This window comes from Uranotaenia lowii, chromosome 3, assembly GCF_029784155.1.
Source record: "Uranotaenia lowii strain MFRU-FL chromosome 3, ASM2978415v1, whole genome shotgun sequence".
Taxonomy (NCBI): domain Eukaryota; kingdom Metazoa; phylum Arthropoda; class Insecta; order Diptera; family Culicidae; genus Uranotaenia; species Uranotaenia lowii.
The window spans coordinates 192,453,293-192,465,660 of NC_073693.1; the positions used below are offsets into that span (position 1 = coordinate 192,453,293).

A 12,368-nucleotide genomic window follows, 5' to 3' on the forward strand; every position below is an offset into this window, starting at 1 on the left:
TTTTTGCTCAAATCAAATGACTTTGATCTACCAAACACAACAAAAAAATCAACTAATTCAAAAAATTGACCCAATAATGAAAGCAAATTTCATATTTAGTTTCTAGAGGTTTCATTTAAAAAAATTTAGCTCATCCTTTAAGGTAAAGACCACTGTTCCAAAGTTACTATTTTTAAGGTTTTGTTAATGACACTATACCATCTTTGTGGCATTCGTGTTTTCTCAAAAGTTACGATTTCATACGAAAACCGAAAACTATTAAAGAGTACTTTAAATTGAATATTCATATAGTTACTAACATACTTTGTTTTAATTTTTTTTTTCATTCGTGTGTTGTTGGGCAAGACACCCCCCCCCCCCCCCATGAGTCGGTTCTTCCTACGGCCCTGGTCTAGACCATAATTTTATAATACTTCAGGTGAATGACTTCGATGTGTTCGAGTTATTTGTAGCAAAGGCTTTTTTCCTACAAGATCAAGATAATAAATTTGTTGTGATGCTTGAAGAAAACACATCTAGAATAGAAAATGTAGAAATTTTCAAACAATTTTTGCAATTTTCCGAGTGGCATATTAGGCTAAAATCCTTAAATAGAAATGTGATTTCAGAATATGGCAAGGTATTTCTAAACTTTCAAGAAATAAAGTTTTTTTTTACAAAAATAAAGAAATTTTTTGAAACGTTTTTCCTTTTCTTGAATAATTGTTCAAGTTGTTTTCATGATTGTAAAAATATTTCTCTCTTGATCGAAGAAATAGAAATCATGAAAATATTTTCAACTCAATTCATGTATTACATGTAGCTATTACAAATTTCGATTATATATAATTGTAAAATCAGTGTCAATTCTACCTATCCAAATCAGTAATATCCCAAGCAACCAAAAGTCAAAACGCTACAAAAACGCTTACTCAGCCCCATCATTGATATGAAGTACGTTCTATGCAGCTCAAAATTTAAGTTCTTATTGATGCTTTAAAGTTCCAAAACAAGTCTTAACGATCTTTTATTCAGCTTCCAGCGGCCTCTTAATTCAGCTTCCAAAAAATCGCAAAATGAGCAAAAAAATTTCTCTCTATCTCAACTGAACCGTTGGTTTCGGTTCATATCACCTTCTCTTGATTATTTACTGTATTCTGTACCGGTGCCGCCATGATGCCACGCGCCGGATTTCAAACTCGCCAAATTGCTCAATTGCCTCTTTCCTACATTTCCTACATTTATCGCATCAGAATGGTCACTCAAGTACAAAATTACTTATTGAAAAAAAAACTTGCCCGGCTTGGGGATCGAACCCCGACCTTCGTGGTGAGAATCGAGCACGCTACCACGAGACCACGCCTAGATGTTGTTCTAACTGAAACTAAAACTCGAAGAGGTGATTTAATTTTTAAAGCACTTTTTGTGACTTATCAAATCCCGTTTGAGCACTTTTGTGCCCTTTATGTGACTTACCAAATCCCGTATTGAGCGCTTTTGTGCCCTTAATGTGACTTAAGTCCCGTATAACGTACGTATAGATCACTTTTGCAGCTTTCAAGTTCGTTAATGAGCACATAAAGTTCACTAATGGGAATTGGGCAAAACAAGTCACATACAGCGTACATATTAATCACTTTTGCAACTTTCAAGTTCATTAATGAGTACATAAAGTTCACTAAAGGGAATTGGGCAGTTGATTCTCTTTGTCAGCCAATATGTAACTATCAATGCCTTCAGTCAAGTAAATATGTGACTTTTGGTTGCTTGGGATGTATCTATTACACTACTACCCTCTTAAAATCATATAATTTCCCCATTTTTTTTATTTTAACCTTCCTTAACGGGTAAAAAAGGGACAACTAGCCGGTTAGGGTCATATAGACCCTAATTTTTTGGCAGTACCTTCAAAACTTCTGAATCGATTTTCAAAAATTATATCAATTTGGAATTCTCTACGTGTTTATTATCTATTCATAAAAAAAATTTATAGGGGAAAGTGTTACTTAAATGCGCCTAGAGGATTAAACGCGCCTAGAGGATTAAACGCGCCTGCGGCCGTTTCTCGAAATGGCTGACAAGACAATATATTTAATAAAAGCATTTTGAGGGTGATACGCTTGAAAATAAGGTAAGAAATAATTTAATTTTATGAATTTAACAAATCGTACCATTTGATGTAACATTTTGACTTTCAAAAATTATACCTACAGAAATTTGGGTGGTTTTTGTTTCTTATTCAAACAAATTTAGGCTTATATGAAAGTTTCATAATAATTAGAAAGTGGAATAAGAGAGTGTTTTTGTATGTCCCCATCATGTTTGTAAAATGCCTCTATCCTAAAATAATAGGTTAAATAGAATAAATATATGATTTTCATCATTAAAACTTCGAATCTAATCAATTCTTAACATGTTAAGAGAAAATTTAAGATCTCAAAACAGATTTGATAAAGTTTTTCTTATCGATGAACTGCCTTCATAATATGGCAACAAAAACTTTTGTTTTGTTCCATTAAATTATTTAATAGGCATGGATTTTTATAAAATTACAGCTTTGTCGTATGGCAGTTAATAATTTCTAGCATTTTCAATCAAATTATAAATACGGAGAAAATTTGCCCAAAATACAAATAGGAGCATTCAGCCCGCACGGTTTGACGTTTAACGTTTTGAACAACAGTTATAATAAAATCGATTTCTCGAAAACTGAAGGAGGTATCAACATAAAAATTACTCCAGTGTATAGAAACAGATGCCTGCTCATTAGACCGCTGCAAAAAAATGACGTTTTGCTCCCATATGTTTTTTCGAAACCTTTTGGGTCACCAAGCATCAGTGTAAAATTTGAGATGATTTGGTTGATTCCTGAGTTAGCGCAACGCGTTTCAATTTTGTATAGAAATTTGTATGGAAGTAGAAATTTTTGCACATTAAATCATCCAGAAAATTCAAATAAACTTGAATTGAAGTCGGTCTTTGATTTTTTATTTTGACTATTCTGAAGCTCCATTTTTTGCAGCTAAGCAGCTAAGAATTTCATGAAAAAAGTTGCCGTTTCAAAATAAAAAATCTGAATCCATTGAAAAGTATTTAAAAATTGCATACTTTGCTTGCTAGAGCTTTTAATAATTTCATGAAATGTTTTTGTAAATGTTATATAAATAAATAAATTTCCTGATTTTTTATACTCATCCTACGGTTTCACAGCTTTCAAACAAGCAGTCAAAAACGCCAAAAAATTATAATTTTGAAAACAAAAATTTTGTATAACATCGAATATCTTTCCTGGGGTAAAAATTAGGTTTGTGGTTTGTTCACATGAATTGTACTGCAAGAATCAAGAAATATTTGTCATTCTAAGTTATATTTTTTGAAACTTTCAGTACAGGTTTGGCGAATTTTGAATGAAAAATTTTGATTGCCCATACAAATTTTCATACTAAATTAAAACTCTTTTTTCAAATTCAGGACTGGATGGATCGCTTAGAAAATTTTTATTGCTAATTTTAGCAGCAAAAACAACCAAAAAAGTTCAGGTATCAGGTATCAGAAAAAGGGTAGGCTTGATAGCGGCACGTTATCCAAACAAACGGGAAAATTGTGCCTAGCCTTTTTTTTACAGATTTCATCATATACCTGAGAAACCTGAAAACCATAAAAGGATTAGAAAATAAATAAATATTAAGGGCATAAAGCCGATCCACGTAGGGATTTTGAAGCATTGAAGCTTATAACCACATTGGGTGAAAATGACAGATTGTTATTTTAGTTTAAATTCTTAGAATTAGATACACTTATCACAGGATAGGCGAGAGTACATAAAAGCTTTCTAGCAAACGAAAAACTGGCGTATATGAGCTAAAAAGAATCACACATTATTGATTCACAACTACAAAATTCAGGAGATTTGAGTTTACAATGATCAGAAAATGTTCTAACCAGGAAGCTACAATGAGGGCAAATAAACGATTTTATAATGGCAAAGTTGGCATTTAGCCTATCCACATAGGGATTTTTAAGTAATGAAGCTTTTTTTTTTTAATCATAATATTGGGAATAAGGACTTTTTTAAATTTCTTTGTTAAATTCTGACATACATAAAAAAAAATGAAGTCGGGCAAAAGAGGGTCATGTACACACTAAGTGGAAGGTAATAATAGGTACAATAGTACTTCTGAATCATAGCTTGACCATACAGGAGGTTCAGAGCACAAAGTCTTGATTTTATATATTTTTATTTAACTGACCAGTTAGCGCTCTGGTTAGACGACTACAATGAGCTTCTGTGACGCCAAATTTGAAACAAGCGATATTAACACTGCACGAAGCTGTAACAGTGATTGACGATTGACGTATGATACGAAATATCAGAGTACGATATTAAAGGAGCTTTGAACTTTCCTAACACTATAACCATTCTAAAGCTAAGGGAACATATGTCAATTCAAGAGAAATGACATAAATTAGATGAAACAGATATGACTGTCGACATGCGATACAAGTTTTGATCAAGAACTTGATTTAATAGGGAATATTGAAGCCTTTTGGCAACCCTTAAAAAATATATATATATTTTTTTGAAATTTTTTCCACGGAAACGAATTGAAGATAAGTTACCTTCACCAAATTCTGTTACCAATCCAAAGATAGAAGGGACTTAATACTTGTCCATTATAAGGAAAATACAAATATTTTGCACTTGCCGTAACAGATATAACTGATGTAATTTAGATCATATTCTTCTATGATTTCAAATCAATTAATATTAACAGATAGCCAAAAGCAATGGGACCATAAGCGATGCGTTTGCGATTCACATTTGAACACTTTTGAATAGATTTTATTGAACGGAGTTACTAGAAGAGCAAAGAGATTAGTTAAATGAAAAATCATATTCCAAATTGGTAAAACGAGAAAATATGGAAGAATACAGCTTGTGCAAATGCATGTACTACATATGCACTATTGGCATACCCTTCTCGAGAGAAAATACGTACAAAGGTTGAAAAATACTAGCAAGAATTTAAAACTGATTCAGATTCAAAACATTTTCTTCCAATGTTTTGAACTTGAAAAACTTCTGAACTCTGCATGTTATAATTGACCTTGACCTATTTTCTCCCCCGCCCAGATACAGCCTCATTGATTTCCAATAGACAGAAATATGAGATAAACGTATCTGGGAAGTACTGGAAAAGTCGCCTCGTACGACATGGACCAGTATCCCAGTGGCAGTATTCTTTAGGCCGCTGCCACTCAGCCAAATGGATCGCTTAGAAAATTTTTATTGCTAATTTTAGCAGCAAAAACAACCAAAAAAGTTATGGGAGGTATAAAAATTTAAGAATTTGAATTTTTTATACAAAGCTTGCAGCGGTCTACTGTCCACGTGGACATGACCCAAACCCCCCCCCCCCCCCCCCTAAGTTGTCCACGTGGTATGTGAACGGCCCCTAGATGTTCAACTGAAACCTTGAGTTTTTGATGATTGTGTAGCTTTTTCAACATAACTTTTGGATATTTTATAAATTATCCAAAATCACTTTAAAAAAAATTTAAAAGTCATTTTGGAATAAATTTAAAAAATATATTCGGTCTATTTGGCTTATTCGGCCAAATACTTAGCTCAACTAACGGTTTTTGGGAAGTTTTCAGCGGTACATCTCTAGTTCTAAATCTGCAGCTATGGAAGTTTAAACTCAATTTATTCGAAATCAGCCGATGGTGTTACGGAGCTGAAAAAGTTCATGGCTTGTTTGGGCTATTTGAATCCCAACATGCGAATTTCCGATTAGGCAACAAAAACCAAGTGCAACTTATACATTTTCCCAAAGCCCAAAAAGTAATACTCAGTGAGACATTATAAGTCAGATGGTTGGTTTTTTTTATTTATTAGAGTAGCTAAGTGGGAATACCTGGTGGTTATTATTGCCACCTAAATTGTCACCTTAATTGCCAACTAAATTGTCACCTAATTATTACCACGTTGTTGGCGGCGTACCACTCCATGGCCTTTTTACCGTAATGGCAAGATGCCAAATCCGGCTAAAACAGTACGGAACAACCGTGTTCCTTCAGGAAAGGCAGCAGACATATATTCAAACACTCCTTCACGTAAATTTTTTGGTTGACAGTCCCGGAAACTATGAAAATGCTGCTTTTCAAGCCACAATTACAGATGGCTCGCCAAACCAGATATTTCTTCGCGAACTTTGACAGTTTCATGTGCTTGAAAATATCGCTACCTTTCCCCTTCTTTTGCCGTATAAAACTCCTGTCCCGGATGCTGCTTGTAGTCGGCTTTGACGTAGGTTTCGTCGTCCATTACCACGCAGTCAAACTTCGTCAGCATCGTCGTGTACAGCCTCCGGGATCGCGCTTTGGCCGTCGTATTTTGTTTATCATCGCGATTTGGAGTCACTACCTTCTTGTAAGTCGATAGTCCGGCTCGTTTTTTGGCTCGATGCACGGTTGTAGACGATACACCCAGCTTATTTGCAGCATCTCGGAGAGAGAGGTTAGGGTTTCGCTTGAAACTACCGGCAAATCTCTTTGTCGTCTCAGCGGCTTCCGGTTTTCGATTTCCTCCCGATCCAGACTTCCTGGCTGTCGACAAACGTTCCCCAAACACTTAAATTACATTTGTAATGGTTGATTTGGCAACTTTTAGCGATTTTGCTAGCTTTGCGTGCGAGTAGCTTGGATTTTCGCGATGCGCGAGCAAAATTTTGATACGCTGCTCTTCTTCCTTGGACGGCATTTTGACAACTGAAGAGTGAATTCCAAAATCAAAATAAGAGCAACATTCTACACACACATACCTTCCAAATGAGGGGTGTTCAGGTTTTTTAAATGCAAAACTGAAAGAAATACGTCAAGTTGATATTGACCAAATTTTGACCGTATCACCCTTTAAGTGTTATTTTCATGATCATTTGTTGATAATTTTTGGATATTGGAAAAAACGGCGATTTTCCATGAGAAAGCGCGTATAGTAAAAATGGCTAAAACAAATGGTTCAATTTGAAGAAAAAAAGGACATGGGAACAGCGAGGACCTAAGGAATTGCATGAAGGCAAAATTTCATTTGTTTTTGAGGCCGAAAAAAATTGAGAAATGTTTATAATTTTTACCCCTAGATGTATGCAGCAACATAGTCCATCTTTTGATTATAAATGTGTTTGAAAAAACAAAAACGTTGATAAACCTAGTCTTAACAAAAATAACTGTTCTTTATAATTATGATTTTTGTGCTAAATGGCACCATAAAAATAATTTTGAAGATGTTGAGGTACGTAAAAACAATAGTGATCAAAGGGGTAACTTTGAACTCAACTCTGGTTTTGTAACAAACATTTAATTATAACCACCAATGTTTTTGAATTTACTTCAGTCAATGATCATGTTTTATACTCCTCACCTCAGTAAGTGTTTTAAAACTTTTAGGTATTACGAAAAAGTAGCCCCTTCCAAAATATTCAAAAATGAATGAAAAAAGTGATCAAAGTTCCCCCAGTTTACGGTATCTGAACAAAAATAATCTGCCACCATCCCATGTTTCAAAACTATTAAGGCTTCCCTCCCGTGAAATCTATTCATTGAGCTCCCGTACAAAACGTTTTCCCTGGAAAAATGGGAAAATGATTTTGTTCAACCGAAAATTTCATAATGATTAAAGTAACAAAGTACTCTAATTTATTTATAGATAGACATGTCAAGTCGCGGAATAGTTTTGGATTCGTTTGATAAATGAATGCATCAGGAAACCTTTCCATGAGGGGGTGTAAAATATTTTCTGCTCAGAGTGGAAAATTTTCGCATCATTTTGACAGCATAAATTCAGGTGCTTTCTCGCATCATCTGTCACGTCACCCACACAGCAAACGACGAACATCCCATATCAATTTCCAGTGTGGTGTGAATTTGCTCAAATTTCGTGATTGTCAAAGCAATTGCAGCAAACAATTAGGCTAAAAATGAATTAACAGGGAAAGCTGTAGCTGTTTGTGCTCAATGAAGTGCCTACGTTTTCTGCGAAATAATCCTTATATTTGTGGGTAGGTATAAATTACCTGTGCAATGAATGATAAGATATCGAATGAAGGATATTGATTGGTTTTTAACTATGCTGTTCCCATATGTTTTTATAGTGTAATTTAAAGTAGTGTTCTCTCGATTTGAACAACACTACAAACTAATTTCATTAAGTGCGTATCAGAAAATCCGAAGACTACAATTAAAAAAAAAAACTTTTCCGTCAGTATTAATGAATCCAGAAGAGCATCATAAACTCTAGCTGAAATGTGAGAGTTTTATCCATAAATTGAAAGTAACAACCAAAAGAAGCTCCAAAAAGAAAACGGCGGAAACTCGCGAATCGAACAAAAAATATTTCACCCTCGGGCAAACCAACAAAGTGAAAAAAAAGAAAAGGACTACGATATGATATCCTTACCTGAGCGTGATTTCCCAGCGATGCCGAAATAACTCCCTTCTTCCGCTGCTCCTCGGAAAGCATAATCAGGGCGTATCGGGCCCCACGTTCTTTGAAGCTACCGGTGAACTGGAGGAACTCCTTTTTCAAGTAAATATCCATGTCGGCCATCTCCGAGAGATGAGATTTCTGTGCGGGCCGCAAAAAGGCAAAAGTTATGGTCAGTTAAGAAAACACCTGTCAATTAGTGTCGGTATCATTTATCATCAGCATGGCATACAGTCTCGGGCAAAGTTGTGAAATCATTCCTATTTTCTAGAATTGATAGAATTTTTGTTTTTAGTCAATTTTTATTTCAAAACTCAAAATTCTTATATTAGGTGTAGTGAGATTTTTTATTCTAACGGAAAATTCCATCAATTTTGAAGGTTTAAATTTTAAATCAGAGTCAAAAAGTTACTAGTTACTGTGAAATCATCGCAAAGTACGTTTAAATACAGCACACAATAAAAGAAACAGACGAAACATTTTTGAAAAGAAATTCCAAGAAAATAGAACAATTGAATTGTATCATTGATATACGATAATTCCTAACTTTATATCTAAATAGGAATAGTGAAAAAAAAATATGCCTCATACTTTTGCCAGGAAGCGTAAAATGGCAAAATGTATTAAAAAGACCCTTTTCGTTTCGCCTGGAAAAAATATTGTAGGTAGCACGTCCACGTTTTGAATGATGCAAGAAAATGCAATTCCCTTGTATGGAACGACACGATTAAAGTTCGTTATTATGTATGATACAGTAAATAATTCACATAGCAGAATGTTTCAAAAAAGAACAAATTGTGACCAACCATTCATGATCAAGATAGTAAGATACCTATGTATAGTAACTTACCGGGCATGGTGTGTACTCGATTCCCTTCTTGATCCTGAATGCCGCTGACGTCACGTCTTGGAAGGAAATTATCTGTGGACTATCGGCACTGCAAAAAGGATCCGTAATTTCGACTTCCGGTGTACCGGTGCTGATTTGAGCTTCCATCAGCTGACTTGTTATCGACGTCACCGTCTGACTCATTCTGTTATCTGTAATGAGTGGAAAGAAGTTGAAATGAGATTGAAACAGTTGTAGCACCAGGGAAAAAAGTACATTTTTTTCAAGCTCTTGGTCGACATGACAAACTAGTCTGGTTTTTGCGAGAAAAATCATTCGGCAGATTGAATCAAATTGATGCTGCACAATGTTTTGTTTGTACATCAAGCCAAGACATCGCAAAAGCTTTTCTTCCCCAGAAAATTAATTGCACCATCTCGCTGCTGTTTTGTAGGAAAGAAAAGTTTTTTCAATTGTTTTTTGTGTCTTCACGTTATCAAGTTTTCCTTCCTGCCAATGAATGTCAGCATGACAAAACACATTTAAGATTGCTGCTTCTTGAATCATGGACTTTACGACAAAGAACAAATTTCTCGGAAAGACTTTTTGTGGAATTTTTGACGAGCAATAAACAAAATGCTGACTTCAGTTTTTGTGACGTCCATGTTTTACCCCGCAAATTAAGAGCAGAGATATAACTTCCTACATGATGGCAGAAGAGGCAGAAGCTTAAAATAAGATTTTTAATCCCACTTAAGCGTTCTCTTATAAGACTGTTGTTTCCATATTTTCCAGGGTTACACAATTCCTGGTAAAGATTCATCTAGTCTTATTTACAAGTTTAACTTAAACGAGTTTTTTGAGTAATTCTGGCCAACAATTCACAACAATTCAAAAACTTTTCGTGCTTTTTCTCTACTGCATTGGTACCTATTTAATCTACTTGTTTACGTCATAATCCGATGAGCAAAATACGTTTAAAATAGGTGCTCCAATGGTAGAATAGAATCTGATGATTTTTCTACTGTCCGAGGCCTCTTATATGTCGGAATGTTGACATTCCTGGTTAAATTCAACAGTTCGGGCAAGCATCCGCAATCTACTTTTTTCTGGTTTACCACAGTTTTCTAACCCATCAAACAGGATTTTTGATGTTGCATTGCAGACTGAATTCCATCCTTCTTGTGGTAGGTCAGAACTAACAGAAACTCTAGCAGAGGTGAGATTTAAAAATCCAAGTGTGTTGTGTTTCAATCAGCGATATAAATGTTTCTTGAACCTTAAATAGGTATTATCAATCAATACGCTGTTAAAAATGTTACAACCGATTTCATCAAAACATTTTTTTTTTTAATTTCATAATATTTTCTTAACCAGTTTTATCTCATCAATCGAGATGTGTACCTTTATCGGAATAAAGAAGATATATTGATTCAGAAATTCGTATCCCATCATTTCGTTTTTTTTTAATTTTTTATTTAATTTTACTTTATAACCATTGAAACTATTCGACATGTGAATAGAAAAACTGTTTTGGGACCATTCAAATATTACGTAATGCGTTGAGGGGGTGGAGAGGGTATTGAAAATGATCGAAAATTTCGTTACGTAATATTTGAATGGCCCTTTTACACTATTTTCAAACAAAATCTTTTACAATTTTTTTACTTAAAAAAACGGATGGTTAACGTAACTTCCGAAACATAACAAAAATGGTCGTTTCTCTATCACCACCAGCGTAGCCAGATCTACGGATTTTAAGCACATCTACGGATCAATGCTCAAAATCTATGGATTTACGGATTTTCGAAAAAATAGAGAGATTTCGCGGATAAAAGAAAATTCTATCTAATGAAAATAAAAGGTCATCGAGTTTTATTTTACCCAAATCAGTAGGGGAGAATGGAGATACTTGATTCCCACTTCTCATTTCCATCATTTCATTTTTGCAAAATTTTGCAACTTGCCGTCTTTAGCATTTTCTGACAGCGTATAATATCAAAAATTAGAAAAAACACACGAACTCGCAGATGAGCTAGAAGCATTTTCGTGAGACCAAAAAAATTGCGATTTTTTTTAAGTTGCAGGAGACTCGATCCTTTACTAGAGGAAACTTGACCAAAAGGATTGCTCTGCTCAGTTCGAAAAGTGCGTAAATTGTGTTAACTTCAATCGCACAACGAATGTAGGCATAATAGAACAGTTAGATACTTGCCATTCCGCATGGAGTTATGATTGCGAGCTTTATAAGCGAAAAGTTTCAAAGGCAAGAAAATTCATCGACTACGGGAAATAGCAATCACATAATGATATTTTGTATTTTAATATTTGTGGATTGAGTAACAATTTTGACGAGGTATGCTTAGTAGCTCAAGAGCTTAAACCGTACGTTATAGTTTTGGTCGAAACTCACCTTACGGTAGACTCGAACTCAAAAATGTTGGATATAAAAGATTACACTATGATTAACTGTTTTTCGCACACAAGACATACTGGAGGAGTTACAATGTATGTACAGAGTATTCTTAAAATTGAAATTTTGCTTAATTTATTTGATGAAATGAACTGGGTTCTGGCAGTAAAATTAAAAAAAGGAAAAAAAACAATTCGTTATTGGCGGAATATACCATTCTCCGAGTGCAAGCAAAGCTCGTTTTCTGGATATCTTGGAAAATACTTGGTTAAGTGAAATTGTTATAGATGAATTCGATAACTTTGTTTGTGGAGACTTCAATATCAACTACAATAGCGAAGCAGAGTGCAGAAACCTTAAACGTGTTATGGAGGCAAACGGATTAAGACAAATTGTTAATGAAGACACTCGAATAACTCCTTCCAGCAGCACTAGAATTGATTTGGTTTTCACGAATGTGAACGGAGCTGAAGCGTCTGCAATTCCAGATTTTCGCATATCGGATCATGAGACAATAAATATTTATGCTGGATTTGAACTGGACAATTTCATATCAGAAATTCAAGAGACTGTAAATGATTGGAGTCGGTATAATGCCAATGTTTTCGCCAGCTTCTTGAGGCAGGTATGTCAACCTTGAGAAACACAGACTTTAATGAGTC

General features: G+C 34.7%; 1 protein-coding gene across 3 annotated transcripts in view; it reads right to left on the reverse strand.

The window, feature by feature from the left end:
• The window catches only part of LOC129757287 (L-threonine dehydratase catabolic TdcB-like), a 74,327-nt gene that overhangs the window by 35,092 nt on the left and 26,867 nt on the right, over positions 1–12,368 (reverse strand). For all 3 annotated transcript variants that reach the window (XM_055754455.1, XM_055754453.1, XM_055754454.1), the window contains exons 2-3: positions 9,315–9,505; positions 8,438–8,605 (exon numbers count right to left, since the gene is read on the reverse strand). In XM_055754455.1, the coding sequence (XP_055610430.1) occupies positions 8,438–8,605; positions 9,315–9,497 (351 nt within the window). In that variant the 5' untranslated portion in view covers positions 9,498–9,505. The remainder of the gene's footprint in view (positions 1–8,437; positions 8,606–9,314; positions 9,506–12,368) is intronic.